We start from the raw sequence: 19,977 nt of genomic DNA, 5'->3' as shown, positions 1-19,977 counted from the left end.
GCCTGTACAGGCTACTTGAGATACAAACTTTCCTCTGATTGATCCAGTAAAAAGTATATAAAAACGAAATACAAGTTGCGTAAACCAGAGGAAATGGTAACAAATGGAACTGGGAAAGTTCCTAATAAAAAGGCAGCTGTGAAATCTCTTCTGTATGTATTTAGAAACTCCTTATCTCAGACATCTGATGAAAGCGTGTGAATTCTGAAGAAAATTTTAAACAGTCTAGTGCACAGGTGGCTGATCTTTGGCCTTTCTTTCTTAACATTGTAAATACAGCTTCCATGGTAGATTTGTGATACGTATGTTTTCAAGTGGTGTAGTGTTATGGCTCCCGAAATTCCTCAGTATGTAATGAACCAGAACAGCAGAGGTTCATGAAACCATCATTATGATGTTGCTCTGCAATCCTGCACCATGTGCTGCAACTCTTCCCACTGCGGAGTAGGGGGTTTCCAAGACCTGCACCTACAAACCACTGTTGAAATTTCCTTGCCTCGTGGCTGTCTCCATTACATTTTTGTGGCTTTGAACCATTTTTTTTTTGGAGTAGAGCCTTTAAAGTCAGGAATATAAGCTGTGTTTGGTACAGAAAGCTTTTTTTTTTGGTGAAATTTATTTGATACAAAGGCTAAAATAAAGCCCTAAAGATAGATAAAGATAGATAGATTTAACATAAGCATATTGTAAGTTTTTTTGCTCTTATGCTTGCATGATTGTAGTTATTTAATTCTTTATGAGTGTACGTTTCAAATACTTTTTCGTATTCACCTTTTCTTCTTGGTCACTGACAGCAAATATGTATTTTTCCCTGTTGTCTATATACCAGCCATCAATGTCAAGCATAAAAACAAAAAATTCAAGACCCAATCTGTTTAGGGTTATATAGCGAGCTATGTGTTGTGTTGCAGTATAACACTGTGATTACTACTGTGATTCTTCCATTTAAATTGTCTGATCTCTCATTCCTACTTCCAGGAAAGAAGCCAGTTTTCACTGACTTACAGCACACAGTACTTTATTATGAAAATAGAGTTAATCAAATGCACTTGACTGAGCTCTTAGTCTAAGACCAGTCATAACTGTCATTCTTACTCACATGAAATAAGAATTGGATGTTTATATCAAATACTCTGACAGCAGAAAAGAACTGGAAGGATCGTACGGTTAACAGAGCTAACTGCCTATTTTGTCACAGTTGTACTTTGTTATATTTCTGTAAAATGGCAGTAACCTAGAAGTTGCAGCACAGGGGGTTGAATTTTAGCAAACAAACAGCAATAATAAAAAATGACTTGGAACTACATAGAAATACACAGCGACCCATAGAAAATATTCACTGCTTTCCCAGTTGGAGTACTTAAGGTTTTTAGTCCTGTTAGTCATTGGTTACCTCCTTCAGAGAGCTTAGGATAGCTTCATCTGTAAAAGGAGCTGTTCTGCCAGACTCCTTGTATGAATGGGACATCTGCAATATAAAGAAAACTGATTCTTCTGTTTATTTCCAGAGCAACAGTACATATTCAGGTGAATGATGTTAATGAGTATGCTCCCGTGTTCAAAGAGAAGTCATATAAGGCAACAGTTATCGAAGGGAAGAGGTATGATAACATCCTCAAAGTGGAAGCAGTGGATGCAGATTGTTCACCTCAGTTCAGCCAGATTTGCAGCTATGAAATAGTAACTCCGGATGTTCCTTTTGCTATTGACAAAGATGGTAAGAATATGATGCAAGACGGAGTGGGAATTGCTATCATTTCACTGCCTTAGGAACAGGGCTTCAAAGTAATTGGCATAAAATTAGAGCAACCCTGTTTTAACCCTTCCTAGGATGTAGTTAAATGAACATGTTCACTTAAGTAATTTGAATTTATAATGAAAAATCAGACATCTTTCAGTACCTATACCATGCACTATCTGCCAATGTAAGGAGCAGGTAGTCTGCTGCACGTTTTGTTTCTTGTACAATTTTTTTCAAAATAAAAAAATAAACAGATAATAATTATATTACGGTTTAGACCATCTCTTAGTAAGTTCTCTTCCCCCTGTAGTTTTCTTTCCTGTGATAGGATAGCTTTTGCTAAACAGTTTTCAAAATGTGATAATTCATTTAGGTTGTTTCCTTTCAGCTGGCGACCTGTGGACTAATTTTACTTCTAGGGGTCCAAGGAAGCTGACTAAACAAAGCAAGACTGTTTTTAGTGGGCTTTAGTTTGAGTTTTGGGGGGATCCACATTGACGTTGGTTAGTTTTCAGAGATCTGCAAACTAAAATAAAATAAATTGGAGAAACCTGGCACATGCCGACCTATTTACCAGTTACCACTTATGAACAGTTTCATTTGGAGTAATGCTATTAAATGTGATATTATATAACATACAATATATGTATATATAACATAATGTAATATAATGCACCATTAAGAGCATGATACGTATATACCTGTTGCTCTTGGTATTGTGCTTATCTCCTGGATTTATGTAATTTTTGAGTATCTGTGCCTGATGTCTAGCATTGAAAGCACAAGTAGTGACGGGCTAAGTCACTTCTGGTTTGTCTGTTAACATCTCGGTACCAGTATAAAGTACATAGCTAATACCTGTATGTAATTCATGCAGCAGTGACCCTGAAATATTCACTTCTGATTGTCACATTTTTTTTGTCAGGTTATATAAAAAACACAGAAAAGTTAAACTATGGCAAAGAGCATCAGTATAAACTGACAGTAACTGCGTATGACTGTGGGAAGAAGAGAGCTGCTGAAGATGTGTTGGTTAAAATTAGCATTAAGCCTACATGCAAGCCTGGCTGGCAAGGTTAGTTTGATCTCCTCCTTATCTGTTTTTAGCAGTTGCCAGTGCCTTACTTCAGTGAAACGTGAGAGATTCTTAATATTGTTTCTTTGGATGAATATACAGGTTGGAGCAAAAGAATAGAATATGAGCCTGGAACTGGTTCCTTAGCTCTCTTCCCAAGTATGCGTTTGGAGACGTGTGATGAGCCAATAACCTCAATTCAAGCAACGGTTGAACTAGAAACCAGCCATATTGGTAAAGGCTGTGATAGAGACACCTACTCTGAGAAATCCATTCACAGACTCTGTGGTAAGAATAGTTTTGGTATAATAAAGTGCTTACTAGTCTTACTGTGAATATCATGTTAAAATACAAATCAGTGAGTGAATACAGTCTTCATTTGCATGTAGTTTCCCCCAACTTTTTCCCTAGTAGGCAATAAAAATAAATTGCTTGAAGGTGATGTTTTAAAATATTTTTCATATGCAGGGAAGAATCTTTTTCTTCTGCCTCCCTGCTAGCTTATACAGAGTAGTAATTTCTCTCATGAGATTTGTATTCAAGAGCTGAAAGGATTTTTTACATAATGTAAGGGAGTAGCCATCAAAACCTCTCTGTTTTTCTGTAGGCATTGATAGATGTAAAGGATGCCATGTGACAAATCCATGGTGATAAAGTAGATGAAAAATTCAAGAAAATGTGATTAGGAAAACACGGTTCACTTGAATCAGTCACATTTATGCTCTGTTTGCCCCAGGAATAAAGGGCCTTGGCATCCATGTATATTCTGCAGTTAAAGGTCTTATGAAAGGTTTATTGATGGTGGATGAATTAAGATTACAGGACAAATTACCACTGGTGCTTAATCTCTTCATTTAAGTTCATTTAAGTTGGTGAAAAGTGTGTGTACCCACAGAGACAGACCTAGGTTATTCCCTGTTAATGTCACTGACATTGATAACGTAAGCTTGAAGAAGGGAAAAATCAGCAAGCCGAGCACCTACTGGGTATCATTGCTTCAGACTAAGGTTGTATTAGTGACCTGGGAGGGGATGCTTGGGTTCTGCATGATATTCTTATGCAGCTCTCTTCAATGGGATGGATACTATTCTTACAGCTAGTATAGATGCAAGAGAAAGGCATCATGTTCATGGGCATGGGTATTAAGTGGGCATAAGTGATATTACTACATTTCTTGAGACAGCAGCAAAGTAAAATTCTACATCTGCAGGGATAGTAAGCAAAACATTTTTGGTAAGATGGGTGAACAACCCAGATGTTAAAGGTATAAAAGTTACTGTGTCTAATGTTAATGCCACATTATTCAAAGGATGAACTGTTTGGTATGTGATGGTAGTGCCTAATGCTGACGGTGCTGAAAAATTAGTGCTCAGAAAATTAGATATGAAGCTACCTATGATGTTTCTAGTTTCTACCTGGTTTTCATTTGAGCATGTTTATTGTAGGTGCTGCTTCGGGTACAGCTGAACTACTTCCCCCTCCAAGTAGTGCGGCCAACTGGACGATAGGACTTCCTACTGACAATGGTCATGACAGTGACCAAGTCTTTGAGTTTAATGGCACGCAGGCTGTGAAGATTCCAGATGGTGTTGTCACCGTCAATCTAAAAGAACCCTTCATGATTTCAGTATGGATGAGGCATGGGCCTGGAACCAAAGAGAAGGAGACAATTCTGTGCAATTCAGACAAGACAGGTTCGTTGGTACATCAATTACAACCAGTCTAGCTGGGGGCTTGTTTTTATATACTGTGGCAGTATATGCGAGAACTTTGTCTTTTCTGTAGGTTTCTCTAGTTTTTTCTTGGAAGCAAAAGGAGGTGGACTGCAAAAATTGTTCTTTATTGTATTTACCTATAGAGGCATGCCCTAAGATTATATAGCTTTGAAATTGGGCAGACTTGTTTTTCTAACTCTATTTCAATTTATTTTATGCATTGCTTTTCATCATGGTAGACGAAGTATTCTGGCAGAGAAATCTCATTTTTGCATCTCTACAAACAGTTTTACTCTTTGTACTGCCAAAAATCCTTAAGATACATATATCAGGGTTAGCAACAGCATTTGCTACTATATTGTTTTTTTCTAGGAGATAATTTCTCTCTCTAGTGGTGAAAATTTTTACATGCTGTGCATAGTTTCAGTCTCTGCGAATCCTGCAGGCACTATCATTCTGAAGACGATATTAATAAGAAGAAAATCTGATAACCCTGTTTCCATAATTGATGTCTAATGGGGGTAAAAGAGCTCTTTCCTTTGTAATCTGGAGCAGTGGATTTGTTCAGTGTATTAGGAAGATATTTTAGTTAAAATACTGCTAGGTTTTTCTAAAGAAACCAGGCTGAATGCAGACTGAATGCAGCAGCCTTCATATTTAAGTTATTTAAATTGTATTTGAAGATAAGAAAGCTTTAACAGTATCTGTAATATCCTAAAACTATTCCTTTTAACAGGAGAAAAGTCACTGTCATTCAGAACCAGGTGCAAATAATTCTCCTCTTTTCACTACCTTCACCCATTCTCATTAATCAAAACCCAAAACTTTGGATTAATGAAAAGGAGTGAACTGGAGAAAAAAGGCAAATTTAAATACAGTTTTTCGTGTTCTAACATACATGGGAATTAGACCTTCAAAACAAGTTTTCTTGTTCCTCGGTGTGACCTAACCATGTAATAATTGCAACAGATAGTTTCTGGCATTAGAAATATGATCTGCCTTGATTTCAATGGTATATTATGCAGTACTGAAAGTCAAGAACTAGGTTTGTTGGAGAGAGATAATTCTGAACAAATTGCACTGGAACAATACAGTTAAGTTTAATGATGTCAGAGTGAAAGATTGGTATGGTTTTGGTACTTTTTCATTCCATTTCTTGACGTATCCATGCCATGGTATGGATGATGTAGCTAAAATGTTTCCTTTCCTTATTCTTACTTGATTTTCTAGCTTCTCACCTTTCTGTTTATTTTAAGTTTTACATTATATGCTTTACACTTAATAAAAAATCTGTTGAGCTGCCATCATGTATATGTGTTCCAAAACTGTAATTAGATGTGGTAGAAGATGCTTATTTGTAACAAAGTTTTTTCTGTTTGTAAATAGAGCTCTCTTTTTTTTTTTGTTTTCTTTTTTTTTCAGAGGGTTTATCCCTGTCAGTTTTCAGTCCTAGGCCTTGGTTCAGATTGGATTTCAAGATAGATGTCTGTTGTTTTTTCTGTGTGTATTCTTGGTCTGTTCAAGAATGTTTCTCTGAACTACTGCCATAGATGTTTCTCATTCTTCTTAACATGTCTGATTTGCTTCTACGTTTGTTTTTCCTATCAACTACGGGGCATTTACATATGGAATTTCAGAAGGGGTGAATTTTTTGGTGTTCCTGATGCTTACAGAAAAGAGTAATACTAATTGTACCTCTTGTGCAGATATGAACCGACACCACTACGCACTGTATGTACACAACTGCCGACTTGTTTTCCTCTTCCGCCAAGATCCTTCAGAGGGAAAAACGTACAAGCCTGCTGAATTTCATTGGAAACTGAACCAAGTAAGTTTGGAAGGGACAGTTGGTAATGTGTTAGAATGCGGTAAAAAACACTGGAGCCTAAACTCCTTGATAATATAATATAATGATTATTAAATACTTTTTGCAATTCCGGACTCCTGATACCAAGCTTTATAGAACCCAATTTATGATTTTGAAGAATGAAACGGGAGGGACTAAATATTTTGTGTGCTTTTCCAGCATGTAAAAATTTGCATCTGGTCAGTTACCTGACCAGAGTTGCATTCTAACATAGCTCACTGTATCCTAGTATTTTGTATACATGGCAACATATACTGCTTTAGTGGTAAAATGTCCATATATATCTGTGGGGAAAGATTATTGCTTTCCAAAAAGTAACTGACTTTCAGTATAAATAATTATATTGTGGAAAGCTTTATTATATTCAAAATGGTCACATTTTTCTGTAAACAATCCCCCTCAGCAAAAACAGATCATTTGACAAGTAATGTTGTATTATAACACTATTTATAAATGTGCTAACATGTGGATATGTATTTTATTTAATTTAAATACATGGTTAATATTTAGATCCTATAAAAATTGAAGGAATGGAAATACATGCAGCTTCCTATATTGGCTATAGAAGAGAAGAAACTATTTATAAACCTGTGGTTGCTTTGCTTTTTTCTGTTCCATATGTGTGAAACATGAAGTATGCCTATACAAGTTTATAGTTTGTCAATATGTCTACATATATATATATATATATATATGCAAAACATGCGTCAGATCAAGTTATTCAAATGCAATGCTTTTTTAAAGATTAAAGCAATTTTTAAAACTTTTTTGTTCAGGTGTGTGACAAAGAATGGCATCATTATGTCCTCAACGTTGAATTTCCTGCAGTAACTCTTTATGTAGATGGTGTTTCGTATGATCCTTTCCCAGTGACTGAAGATTATCCACTTCATCCTTCAAAAATAGAAACGCAGCTAGTAGTTGGAGCATGTTGGCAAGGTGACTATTTACAGTTGTTAAGACATTTATTTAACTTTTATTTTTTTAAACAAAATCTTTGCGGTTAGTCTAGTAGTACATAGCTAATCTTTTTAATGCATTAAAGATGACTTGTTATGTCTTATGCAGATTATTTTTGGTCCTAACTAATATCACATATTTCTTCTCTTAGCTATTTTTTCTGTGTTTTTTTTTTTTTTTTGCTTATTGGCTGCAGGTGTGTATGAAGTACAGGGCCACTCACCAAGCAGTATTCCATCAAAGTGATTTTTGTGGTAACTGAGAATATAGATAGCTTAATTTTAATAACAGTTGTAAGAGTACATCTTATACTTCATATTACTATGTAGAACACTAATTTCAAGTAGGTTGAAAGTCCTATTTTAGAAAAAGAAAGTATTCTCATAAATCGAAATACAGCCAGCAGACAATTTAGCTAAGCAGCACAGTGATGGTGTCTCAGGTATTTTCTGCTTACAAACGTAAGAAGCATCTGCTTTATTATACGAAGCCTATGGTTAAAACACAATATTCTGCAAACTGTAAAGTGCTGTGTCATATTCTCTAAAACTCATGAAACTATTCTTCAAAGCTTGTGGGGAAAAAAAAAAAAAAGCATATGAACATGGAACATTGGTGGCTAATCAGAGTACATTGGTACAAGAGATTTCTGTAACAGAGCTCATCCTGAACTCAAATGTTTTGCTCACTGATTTAATTACCTTCTAGGTGATAGAAAGCTGATCTTTTGGGTCACAGAGAGAACAGTGCTAAATCATTCGTGCTTTATTGTAGTTCAGAATGTGGACTGTAGTTGCAGTCTGCAATAATACATAGAATTAGCTTGTGAATGAATGACAAATGGGAAGTTTGGGGACATTTATGTCAACTTAACAGGTTTTTTCTCATGATGTCTCTTTTCTCTTTGAGTTTTAAGTCTTTGAAGTATGAATGAAGGTTAAATTATCAAAATATCCTCTCCATCAAACTTACTATTTTGTGGGAAGTTCACTGTCTTCCAGCATTTCTTAATTTAGTGTTAAAATTCATTCTGTTGTCCCTTTGAGTCAATTAATTATTTTCTCCATTATTCATCTCATATTCTGTTTGTGACTTTCCAGCTGTCTATTTTTGTTCAAATGGAAGATATACTGGCTGGTTTTCAAGAAACTACAGCTTAGAAACTCTGTTCCAGCTGAGCATATACATGGTGTAATGGCTTCTGTACATGCGCTGTATCCAAACAAAAGCATTTAGTCTACAAACTTTTGTGCTTTCACATTAGCAACATTATATGATTCTTTAATTTCTTGTGACATTAATTTACTTTTTAATAACAGCATACTGAAATAGGAGCATTAAAAGTCTGGAATACAAGAACTTGGTGCTACCTTTTTCAAGATTCTGCCAGTCTGATTTTTAGGCAATTAGAGCACAGAAGGAAAAACAGTTATGCCAAAGGAGGGAGAGATTCTGTGATTTTTGAAAAAAAGATGTAAACTTCTTAAAAAAGATTAAAAGCTTTTTTTTTTCTTATTTAACACACTTCCATTTCACAAATTGATCACTTGATACATATGTTACTATTATTATGATAAGAAATTTGTGTCACTAATAGCTTCTTTTGATCAACATTTAATACCATCGGGTGGTCTACTGGTACAGGCTGGATCTTACCTTAATTTCTGCTTTAGGGAGAGGGGAAAAAATAAGCCAGCTGATAGACCCGCCTCTTATTACAAATAGTGGTTTGTGTGAGACTGGGTATTTGTAGTTAGTGTTCTCCAGTGTGATCGTTTTTACTGTGACTTGTGTATGGGGCTCTTCAGATTTGTCATGTCATGAATGTTTGTTCTTGTAATAGCTTAGTAAAGCTTCTTCCCTGAATTGCAGTTTTCAGAGAACTCGTAATCCTTGAGAAGCTGGGTGGAGTATAAGCATGCTTTTGGGGGGAAGTAGTGGTATCTATTTTCTGTGACCTAAGAGAGAATTTGACAAATGGTAACGACCTGGTCCCTTCCCTATTGTCCTATTCTTTGTCTTGCTTTTCTACAGAATATACAGAAAATGAAAATGACAATGAAACTGTGCCCGAGACCTCTGCAGGTTGCTGGAGTTTTTTCCCTACTGTTTTCATTTTTAAGCCAAGACATTGCTTCATCTCACACGCAGCATGAAATGCAGGCATTGCATTCGGGCCATTGACCTTCACATAATCCTCTCCTAGGCTTGTTTCTTCATTGTGCCTTTATTTCCAGAGCTTCACCAACTGATTTTTTTTTTTTTTTTGCACCCAATTGCACATCCATGTATAAATTTGCAACCATTGTGATTGCAGTGAAGTGGTGTAAAATAAGTTGCTGGTGCAAAATAAACTATGATCTCTTTCATCCAGTTTGGTTAAAACATAAAAATACCTCATCCTATATGTGTGTATATATGCATATGTACATACATGTATGAAGGTGTGTGTATGCATAGCACAGAATCATTCAGTAGGTAGGAAAGGACCTCTGGATGGATGGTCCTGCTCCCCACTCCAAGGAGAAGTGATTCCATATTTAGAACAGGTTGCTCATATTTAACTCCAAGACAGGCTGTAACTTACAGTGGGATGGATACTCGTTTGATGAAAAAAATGGTATAAAGTTCAAGTTAGTGAGTAGGCATAAAGGCTTTGGCTCCCAGGTATTCCTGGTTGGCTACAGGGTTTTATTTTCTCAAACATTTGTAGTTGATAGCTCAGTGGATTTTGTGTCTTGAGTTGAGACAATGAAATAAGCATATATTTCTAAAAGTATATTCAGGTTACGTACTTGATATGTGTAGTTCAAGAATTTCTGAAATGATCTACATAAGATTGAAAGAGGTTTTGAGCTGTGCATTGTGTTTTAGTTTGTCAAGGATGTAACAGAATCCAGGGGCTAGATTCTGGAACTGTACAAGTCTAAATTGGAAAGGATATCATTTATAACAGGACAATTAACTACTGAAAACTTGTATCGAGTTATGTCAGGGATCTTCCATCACGTAGAATCTTTAAAACAAGATTAGATACCTTTATTAGAATCTGTTAGCTTATGATGACCATGAAATACTAATTTCCAGGTGGTGTTTTCTGGCCCCATTAATAAGCTCACTTGGTGATCATTTGGTGTTATCTTCAAAAAATCTCTGGGTTGCAATTCATCAGGCTTAATTCAAATGTCTAAAACACAAATTACTTGAGTTTAAAACTCCTCATTTCTGTCCATGCAGAGAAGTAGGCACTTTTAGAGGGGACCAGTTAACTTTTGGATGTCTTTTACAGGAAGAGCTGTATCACTTTGTGAAGTTTATTTCTCTCATTTGAGTGTAAAGAGGGCCTGAAACGATTGGCTTAGATTTAGGTAGCTAACATCTAGATGATTGATGCTGTTGTCTTCTATCCTGATAGACTGCTGGTTTTGTAGAGAAGCTGTTAACTCATTGCGAGGATTCAGGATTCTGTTAATCTCACTGGTTTTGTCTTTCATATCTGAAGAACACCACCTCGCTGTATGGGCATAAGATACTTTTTTTATGGAAAAGTAGCCTTAGTTTCACAGTTCAGGATGGCCACACCTTCCTGTTTTGGAGGCCATGCATGGTGAACTGCTTAATTCTTTCTTTATGCTTGAACATAATCACAAGGTTAACACCCCGAATGGATGAAAACTAACCTGCATGTCTATAATACATTGTGGAGCCACAAAGCATCTTTGTTGTTTTACAAGTGAAAAAGGTAAAATAAATAAAATCAAGATGTTTAAGATTTTCCTTCCTTCCATTATGAAGGTGGTGAACTCCGCATGGCTCAGTTCTTCCGAGGCAATCTGGCAGGTTTGATGATTCGTTCTGGTAAACTGGAAAACAAGAAAGTGATAGATTGCCTATATACCTGCAAAGAAGGACTGGATTTGCAAATAGCTGATGGTATTGGCAAAGGCGTGAAGGTAAAGTTCCCTATGAATATATGCAAGCACGTATATTACTGTACTGATAAATAGATTCAAGTTTTGATTGTAGCTATTAGAGGTGTCCCAAATAAAACAAACTAATCTGTTGTGACATTTTGCAGTAAAATTACATGAAAAATAGCAAATCTTTCTAGTATGGGCATAGTGGAGTTTAAGAATATAAGTTACTGTGTTCTCTCCTTTGGAGGAAAAATTCCATATTTGAAAGCCTCTCTGTTTTACCAGCTATACCAGATTGTCTTAATAAAAGTTAGAGATTCTCAGTGAGCAGCTTAGTAGAATTAACCTAACTTCTGTGTTTTATTTTTTAGTAGCGTAGTTGTAAGAACAGATAAATGTCTCTTTTATATTAGCTGTTTCTTTTTCATGTTACTTCACATCAGAACTACAATAAGTGTCTAGATTTCTTCTTGAAGAACCAAATACTAAGCATATTTGACTTGAATAAGGAAGTGAATAGGGAAATTAAACTGTGAAGCACAAGGCCAGTAAATAATGGCCTCATTGCTTTGAATACATATGTTATTATCCTAGCATTTACCTGGCTAAGCAGTGCTGAACTTGTGGTTTTGGTTACCTTATCGTGTTACTATTTATATTCTTTTTTATTATTTTTCCCTGTTATTTCAGATCCACATGAACCCAAGTCAGTCAACACTGACCTTAGAAGGGGATGATATAGACAGGGTTGATAAGGCCATGCAGCACATTTCCTATCTGAATTCTCGCCAATTCCCAACACCTGGAATCCGGAGGCTTAAAATCACCAGTGCTGTCAAGTACGTCCTCATGCTGAAATAATGTGTCTGTGTATTACGGTAGTGAAACCTGGAAAAATGTTCATGTATCTCAAGTTATGATACACAAAAGAGTATTGCTGTACGTAACCCTCACACATCAGAATATGGGCATCTGTTCTGAATTCTGTTTTCTTCCTGAGCCTGCAGTAAGGAACGTGTAAGGAAATTTATTGTTGCAAGGGTACACAGTGAGGAATCTTCGGTATCACAGGCTTCATTAAAGTTGTTATCTGTGGCTGTTAGTCATAGCAGAAAAAATGGGGCAAAATGTTAAATGTAAGTAAGAATTAATTGTAAGGTTGTTCCCTTGCTGGGAAGTTCTTCCAACGCAGTTGATGAATTTATCTAAGACTCTTGGGTCTGAGACAAAGCTTTTTTAATTTGTAAGGCAATTACTCTGCGTAATTGTGGCTCCCTCTCAAATAGCTACCTAGACTGCAAAACTGCTTCTGTGTCTCACAGATGTTTCAATGAAGAGGCCTGCGTCTCCATTCCGTCTGTGGAGGGATATGTGATGGTCTTGCAGCCAGAGGAACCAAAAATCAGCCTTAGTGGCATCAACCATTTTGCCCGGTCTGCTTCAGAGTTTGAAAGTTCTGAGGGTATTTCCCTCTTTCCTGAGCTTCGCATAATAAGCACCATTACACGGGAGGTGGAGCCCGAGGGAGATGGAGATGAAGATCCTACAGGTAACATAATTTCTGTTTAGGACTGTTGCCTACCCTTACTCCATTCAATGATCACGTTGGAGGATCTTTCTTTTGCAAAGAAACATGGATTTCTCTCATGGTACAGAATCTAGTAGGGGAAACTAAGATGTATATCACTTGTGTAGTTACTTTGCTCTGGGCTAATAGAAATTTGTTTGGAAATGGTAGTAAGCCTAGGCCATTATCTTCATGTAAACAATCCCAAAAGCTTGTTTGTTTTATCGTTACATCTTGAATCCTTGGTCTCTGTACTTCAGACCCAGGTCTTAATATCTGATTTGAAAGAAGAGTTCTGTTTGCATGGGATATTTTATGGTTCTTGGGCTCTTCTCTACTTCACCTTTGTTTCTGCTTATCTCTTTGGACTTTTCTTTACTTCTTAGTTCAAGAGTCTTTGGTATCTGAAGAGATCATGCATAACCTGGATACATGTGAGGTGACAGTGATGGGAGAGGAACTAAATCAGGAACAAGAAAGCCTGGAGATTGACATGACACGATTACAGCAGAAGGGCATTGAGATGAGTAGTTCCAACCTTGGCATGATCATCACAGGTAGGACTTAGTACTTCTGCTCATACAGCTGGGTCTAAAGGGTCTGAAATCAGTGATAAGAGGAGCTGTGTGCTTGATAGATGGTTTGTAACACCTTACTCCAAATATTTTGATTTTTGACTAGAATTTCAGGCTCTGAGGTGTTCCCACTATATTCTGTGGAAATCTGTGGTTCTAGGAAATAGGTCATTCTAGAACCTCCTTTCTATTCTCTTGTGTCCTAAATTGCAAGTCACTTTTCAACTGTGGAAATGAAGTACACTCTGCCCCCTAGACGAGGCTTGCTTCTTGCACAGGTAACACGGTGCCTTGGAGCATGTGTCATTCCTTTCTATTTCATATTTAGAACAAATTACACATGCAGAAGAAAAGACACCTTTAAAGATAATGTGGGTCTAGGATTTTATCTCAAAGTAAACACAAAATTTTAGTAAAGCCACGTGTGCATGTCTGTCATAATGGTGTTATTTTTATTCTGCTGACTGAAAATGTATCAGCTGAGAAAACTTGCTTAAAGAAAAGGAGTGAAGTTTGTGGAGTATATGATGTTGCCCTAGTCTTTTGCAAAGTAATTGTTTTACTTGTTTCTCTCCACAGGGGTGGATACTATGGCTAGTTATGAGGAGGTTTTGCATTTGATACGCTACAGAAACTGGCATACAGTTTCTCTCTTTGACAGAAAGTTCAAATTAGTTTGTTCTGAGCTTAACGGGCGGTATGTCAGCAACGAATTTAAAGTGGAGGTATGTAAGCTATTCTGATCACTCCGGAAGGTTACCAAGTCTGGATATGCAGCTTGGTTAAAGCTGATGGATTACTGATCAATAATTAAATTAGTGTTTTTTTTCTGTAAATATTAGTGAACTTGCACATCTTAGGTGGTATTTTATTTTGTGTGTTCTTAATCCTGCATTTAAATAAGGCTGCTTAAATAAAGGTGAAACATGTGGTGTAGTAGAAATGATATGGTTAATGGAATCGTGAAGGTAAAAACATCGAATTAGAAAGCATATAAATTTAGGAAAATAAAAAAAAAAATTGATTCAAGTACTAATAATGGTGCTGTACTGACCAGAGACTTGAGTAGCTTTCATGTATAACTTACAGGATTCTGCAAATGAACTTTCTGGGCCCTTTACTGTTTTGCTTGTGTGTTCCCTAAAACACTGACTTATACTAAGCACTGATGTAAAGGCCTAAACAGGCTGAAGTTGCACTTCTTCTGCAGTAGAATACGGGTTAATTATTACTCAGTATGCTTATATCAAATATATGGAAGTACAGCAGAATGTAACATAGTAGACACTAAAATCTCAGCTGCTGGAACATGAAGTTATTTTAATTGAGTGGAACTGTCATCAACGCCTGCATCTTTTATCTATGAGTTTGAATTTCTACATTTTAAAGCTGATGAAATTGGTGACAGTAAAGGTAACAGTTGTATTTACCACTAGCTGGGTGGATATTAGGGGCTGGGAAGGAAGGCTGCAGAGCCTCTCGTGTTACAGAACAGAAATTTTCTTAACTAAGTAATGTGATTTTGTTTCCTGAGGAAATTCTGTGAGCTTGAGTTGGGATCTTACCAAACTATTAAAAGCAAATGCTTTCCTTTTTCTGTACTGAACTCGCTCCCTTCCTGTTGTGCAGCTGCTCAGGTAACCTATATCACAATGTTCTGCAACAGGAGAGGTATATTTAGCTCTGCTTGTTTGGCAAGGAAGCATGAAATACCCTTTGTGAGGGCGAGCTTGCAGTTGTACTTAAATGCCAGCTATGCTAAGCTTGGGTTAAACTGCAAAGAGCAATTTTTTCTTAACCTTTGTTCTGTAATATGGATTTTGTCTTTGCTGGTAGCTGAAGATAAACAGCAGAATAGAAGGGAATGAAGAAATGTAATTAATATGTCATACCTTTTTATATACTGTTTTGTCAGGATTAAAATGGCTAGCTACCAAATTTGATAATGAACTGGCTTTACCTGTTTTATTCTGAAATACTGGTGTCTGTACAAAAGCTCGCAAGGCTAACTTACATAGATTAGAGAGATGAAAAAAACGAAAGGTTATGTGACAAGAAACTATAACATAGGAGGAATTGCTGGCTGGGGTGATTGTCCCCAGAGACAAACCATTGCTATGCTGAATGAGAATGGGATGCTTACAATGGGAAATTGTTCTGTGTGTTTTTTTTCTCCTTTTTTTCTTTCTGCCTCTTGAGAGGTAAACTCTTGTATTTCTGGGGGATTAACAATTTCCTGTTGTACCTAGGTGAACGTTATCCACACAGCTAACCCCATTGAACATGCTAATCACATAGCTGCGCAACCACAATTTGTTCATCCAGTGCATCACACGTTTGTTGATCTCTCTGGTCACAACCTAGCTAACCCTCATCCATTTTCAGGTAAGGATTCTCAGTCACTGAAGTTCAGATGATTTTTTTCTGTTGTTAAACTGTCACAGAGGCTTCTTGCTGCACCAAGATTTTTTTTTCCCAGTTAACCCAATGTGTTGGACTAACAAATTTAAGCAGCATCTTGATCCCATTCTGCTGTTGCCTGGACAAGGAGGAGCAGATTGCTACAGATCTATGAAATATCTTTTCCTGCCAGCAGGGAAACTTTCTGCTGGTGTGTGTGCATTGGAAAATGGGAGGTGTACTGTTCTTGGCAGGGACTATAAGACCTAGATAAAGGGCTGTGAGGAACTGGGACAATATTTCTTGTGAATGGCATAGGGAAAGAATTGCATTGTTATTCCCTTGATGAGTCGTGGTGTCTGCCCTTTTTATCTTAATTACATAAATTTGACATGGGGGTAGGATGTGAGAGGAAGGAAAGTGTATTAGAGAGGAGTCTGTGTGGTAGGATCTGCTTTCCATGTGTTGTCAGTCCTTCAGATTGATGTAATTATACTTAGGAACTAAGTTTTAGTTTTGGATCTCCCACTGACTTTTTAGTGGCCTTATACAAACTGCCTCTGTGTAGCTACCTACAATATTTGTATAATGCCATTTCCCTCTTGCAGGTGATAGGAACAGAGGATTAGTTACTAGCTTTACATAAAAGTTGTTTATCAGTATCATCTAAGAAACTCCGTTCATTTTCTTGTTGCAGTTGTTCCAAGCACAGCCACTGTTGTGATTGTAGTTTGTGTGAGTTTCCTGGTTTTTATGATTATTCTGGGAGTGTTCCGAATCCGAGCTGCACATCAGAGAACGATGCGTGACCAGGACACTGGAAAGGAAAATGAGATGGACTGGGATGACTCTGCTTTGACCATCACTGTGAACCCTATGGAGGTAAATCAGACTGGTGTCTCAGCATTTCACAAAAAATTCCTCTTTCAGCTGTAAGCGGTATGACTGTACACAGACAGAGTAGTAGAGCAAAAACAACCATAGAACACAGAGAGAACAGACACTGAGTTTTTAATAGATGCCCAAAAGTGACAAATCCCAAGAGTGGTTACGTTTGGGATCTTGCGTGGGCTGTAGCTTTGTGATACGTAACTGGGCAAGAATCACTTGAATCAGGCTTTACGGTTCAGTGTTCAATGCTAGTGTTTATCATGCTGCACTCTACCTTAGTGACAATCAGCTTTTTTCCCAAAGTTGCAAAAAGTTATTGTTGAAACATTGTCTGTACTTAGGATGTTTCTGGCTACTGTGTTTAATGTCTGAAATTTTGGAAAATCAGAAACAAGAAAGATGTGCAACCTTAATGTTATTTGTGTTATCTTACTGAAAGGTCTTTCTCCAGTAGAATTTAGTAGAATAAGTACTGGATCATACTTATGAATTAGTTTGGTTGGAGTGACAGGATTGATAGAAATGTTACAAAACAAGAAGAGTTATTTTATTGAGAGTTTAAGCTTTGTTTTCTGGTTGCCTGATTACTGTTGAACTTCTAAAATCAGTAATAAATTAATAGCTCTTTCTCAGTAAGAGTACTCTGTGCCCAATCCAAAAGAATAAAGGGAATTTTGGCTAGTATGATATCAACAGCCAATTTCTATCTTAACAGACTTATGAGGACCAACACAGCAGTGAAGAAGAAGAGGAAGAGGAGGAAGAAGAAAGCGAAGATGGAGAAGAAGATGACATCACTAGTGCAGAGTCTGAAAGTAGTGAGGAAGAGGAAGGAGAGCAGGAGGAGGACCAACAGAATGTTAATAGACAGCAACAGCTGGAATGGGATGACTCTACCCTCAGTTATTGATTCTAGCTGTTCCCTTTGTCTTTGTTTCTGCTCTAGAAGACTCCAGTGTAATACACTCCATTGTTCCCAAGGATTCATGGTGTTAAAAAAAAAAAATCATTCTGGCCAGTAGATTCAACCAACACACATCCCAGTGTTTGTGTTATGTCGGCTAGTTCCTGATGCTGTTTCTAGAATTGTAGTTAGCACCTCTTTTCCCTCAGCCATGCCTCAGTGACTGGATTTTTTTACACTATGTGAGGAACCACCTTGCACTTTCTCTTCATGTCATCTCAGCTAAGTGACTCTGCAGATCTGTAGCCATTGCACATGAATTTCTGAACTTTTTTTGCTCTGTGAAACAAATATGGCTTTGTTCCTTTTTGTCTTTCTGAAAGATACAAAGATTGCTTGTTGACAAAGGGTAAAGCTGATCATTTCAGCCTGTTGATTTCTTTTAATTTTTTTCCCAAATTAGTGCATGTGTAAAGTGGCAGAATGAGGTTAATATGTAGAAGATTAACAGACTTTTTAATATTTTGTAAATATATTGGAATTATGTAATTATGTCATTTGTGGTAGTGAAAACAGGGATTGGGGTATAAAACATGCTAAAGTAAAAAAAAATCATGAAGCATGAAGTAATACAAGTCTCATACTACTGCAGCAGGAGCACGGGCACAGTTTTCTAGTGTAGATGTTTCAGTAAAACAGTGTCATTGGCCTTGGCTGCCGTGTTCACTCATGCCCCACTCTGGTTTTTATTTTTCTTTTTTTTCCTCCAATCCTTTGTTTTTGCAGAGGGAACAGACAAGCTTATGAGAAACTGTAAAGGCTCTTTGGAACCTGTGCAGAGGTTCAACTGCCCAACTGCCCTGCCTAATACAGTTTGTTGGGTTTATTTTATTTTATTTTTTCTGGTAAAGTTTTAGCATAAGGGCTGTTTAAGTTATTGGGAGAAAAACACTACTTGGATGGTGGACAAACGAGTGTGCTGGTGCTGTGGTGTGCTGCCACAGCACCTACTAATTACAGTGAGGCTGCCTGTAGTACAATGATGGTCTGTTCATCTTGCTGGCAGGACAGATTGTTTGTTTAGTTGATTGTTACATTGGTAATTGAAGCTGGAAAGCCTGAGACCTGTGTACCTGCGCACCTTGGCTACCAGTCTACATAGATAGGTTTTTAGTTTATTTGACTGTTCATTTTTTTTGCATTTGGGAATGGGAGGGTTTGGGGCATAGCTGATACCATTTCTATTAACCACACTCCTGCTCATTCCCTGTAGCTCCTTGTACAGTAACTTGGACTGTTGGTGTATTAAGCCTTTGTTTACACTTAGTAATTGTGTTTTCCTGCTGGTGAAACTATAGCATAAATTATCCAACCAGAAAACCTTGGGAATCACATTAATATTATTCCAAGTCATGGCTGATTTTGGTTGTTTCCGATCAAAGTTCTAACTTGGAATTGCAAAGGACTTTTTTAAAGAACTGACTGAAAGGTACGAAAAGTAAGTTATGACCCCATGGTGGAGAGTGCTAGTTTTTTCGTAAGGCAGGTCTTATTCATTTAACTTTACTTGTCCTATGCAGAGCCTTGAATAATGAATATCTGCTTACTTGATTTTTTTATGTTTGGAGGTGGATTAAAGAGTAACTTGTTTTGCTTGTAACAGGAAACTAGGACTCCATTCACTCCTCAGCACGGTAAGCAAAGTTTCAGTTTTTGATCTTGTATGTAATCTGCCTGTGTTCTAGATGCACAGACCACACATGTCATAGCAGGCTAGTTAGTGGCCGACAGTACACAGCAGGGAAATGTTGCGCTGGATAAGCCTGCTAGAGGAGCAACAAGCAAGCCAAAAGGTGGGAAAGGAATGGGAGAAAAAGGGTCATCGTTTAAAAAAAGATTAAGATTGATCCAAATGTGTTCTATAGTTTTGATTTTCAGAGCAGACCTATTCTCACCTAGTGCACATCTTGCCTCCTGATGTATGTAATGGGATCTAATGGTGGGTTTTATCTGGTGGTAACACTTGACTCTGTGGAGTGCCTTTTACAATAATAGATGGACCTGGAAGCAGGGGAGAGAACCCACACAACTAGCTTACCGTTTTATTGTTTTTTTTTTAAATGTAAAATTTTAGATTTCTAAAATGGGGAAATGGTTTTGACTACTTATGTGGTAATATAACTGCTAGTTTTAAGTAAACTGGGAAACTTTTAACTTATGTCTGACAGTTGTCCTGTGTTAATGTGTAGAAGACTTATCCTTCCATATACTGTCACTGTAGCTGCTGTATTTTAGACTAAAACTGATCATGACTTAATGGTAATACTGAAAGGTTGTAAACGTTCTGATGCAGTTTGTAGCCACT

At 37.1% G+C, this 19,977-nt stretch overlaps 1 protein-coding gene across 4 annotated transcripts in view; it reads left to right on the top strand.

Annotated features, from left to right (window-relative positions):
• Positions 1-19,480, top strand: part of CLSTN1 (calsyntenin 1) — a 38,320-nt gene extending 18,840 nt beyond the window's left edge. For 2 of the 4 annotated variants that reach the window (XM_027443179.3, XM_027443178.2), the window contains 15 exons: positions 1,509-1,717; positions 2,667-2,816; positions 2,919-3,104; positions 4,262-4,510; positions 6,238-6,359; positions 7,175-7,337; positions 9,393-9,443; positions 11,154-11,311; positions 11,966-12,114; positions 12,598-12,824; positions 13,229-13,399; positions 13,997-14,142; positions 15,667-15,802; positions 16,515-16,699; positions 17,424-19,480. In XM_027443179.3, coding sequence (XP_027298980.1) covers positions 1,509-1,717; positions 2,667-2,816; positions 2,919-3,104; positions 4,262-4,510; positions 6,238-6,359; positions 7,175-7,337; positions 9,393-9,443; positions 11,154-11,311; positions 11,966-12,114; positions 12,598-12,824; positions 13,229-13,399; positions 13,997-14,142; positions 15,667-15,802; positions 16,515-16,699; positions 17,424-17,618 — 2,497 coding nt within the window. In that variant the 3' untranslated portion in view covers positions 17,619-19,480. The remainder of the gene's footprint in view (positions 1-1,508; positions 1,718-2,666; positions 2,817-2,918; positions 3,105-4,261; positions 4,511-6,237; positions 6,360-7,174; positions 7,338-9,392; positions 9,444-11,153; positions 11,312-11,965; positions 12,115-12,597; positions 12,825-13,228; positions 13,400-13,996; positions 14,143-15,666; positions 15,803-16,514; positions 16,700-17,423) is intronic. The other 2 variants (XM_027443182.3, XM_027443181.3) reach the window with 1 other exon arrangement.
• The last annotated feature ends 497 nt before the right edge of the window (positions 19,481-19,977 follow it).

This window comes from Anas platyrhynchos, chromosome 22 (genome assembly GCF_047663525.1).
Source record: "Anas platyrhynchos isolate ZD024472 breed Pekin duck chromosome 22, IASCAAS_PekinDuck_T2T, whole genome shotgun sequence".
NCBI classification, from domain to species: Eukaryota; Metazoa; Chordata; class Aves; order Anseriformes; family Anatidae; genus Anas; species Anas platyrhynchos.
The sequence above is the reverse complement of the archived record's forward strand: the minus strand, read 5'-3'. Positions and strand labels throughout refer to the sequence as shown.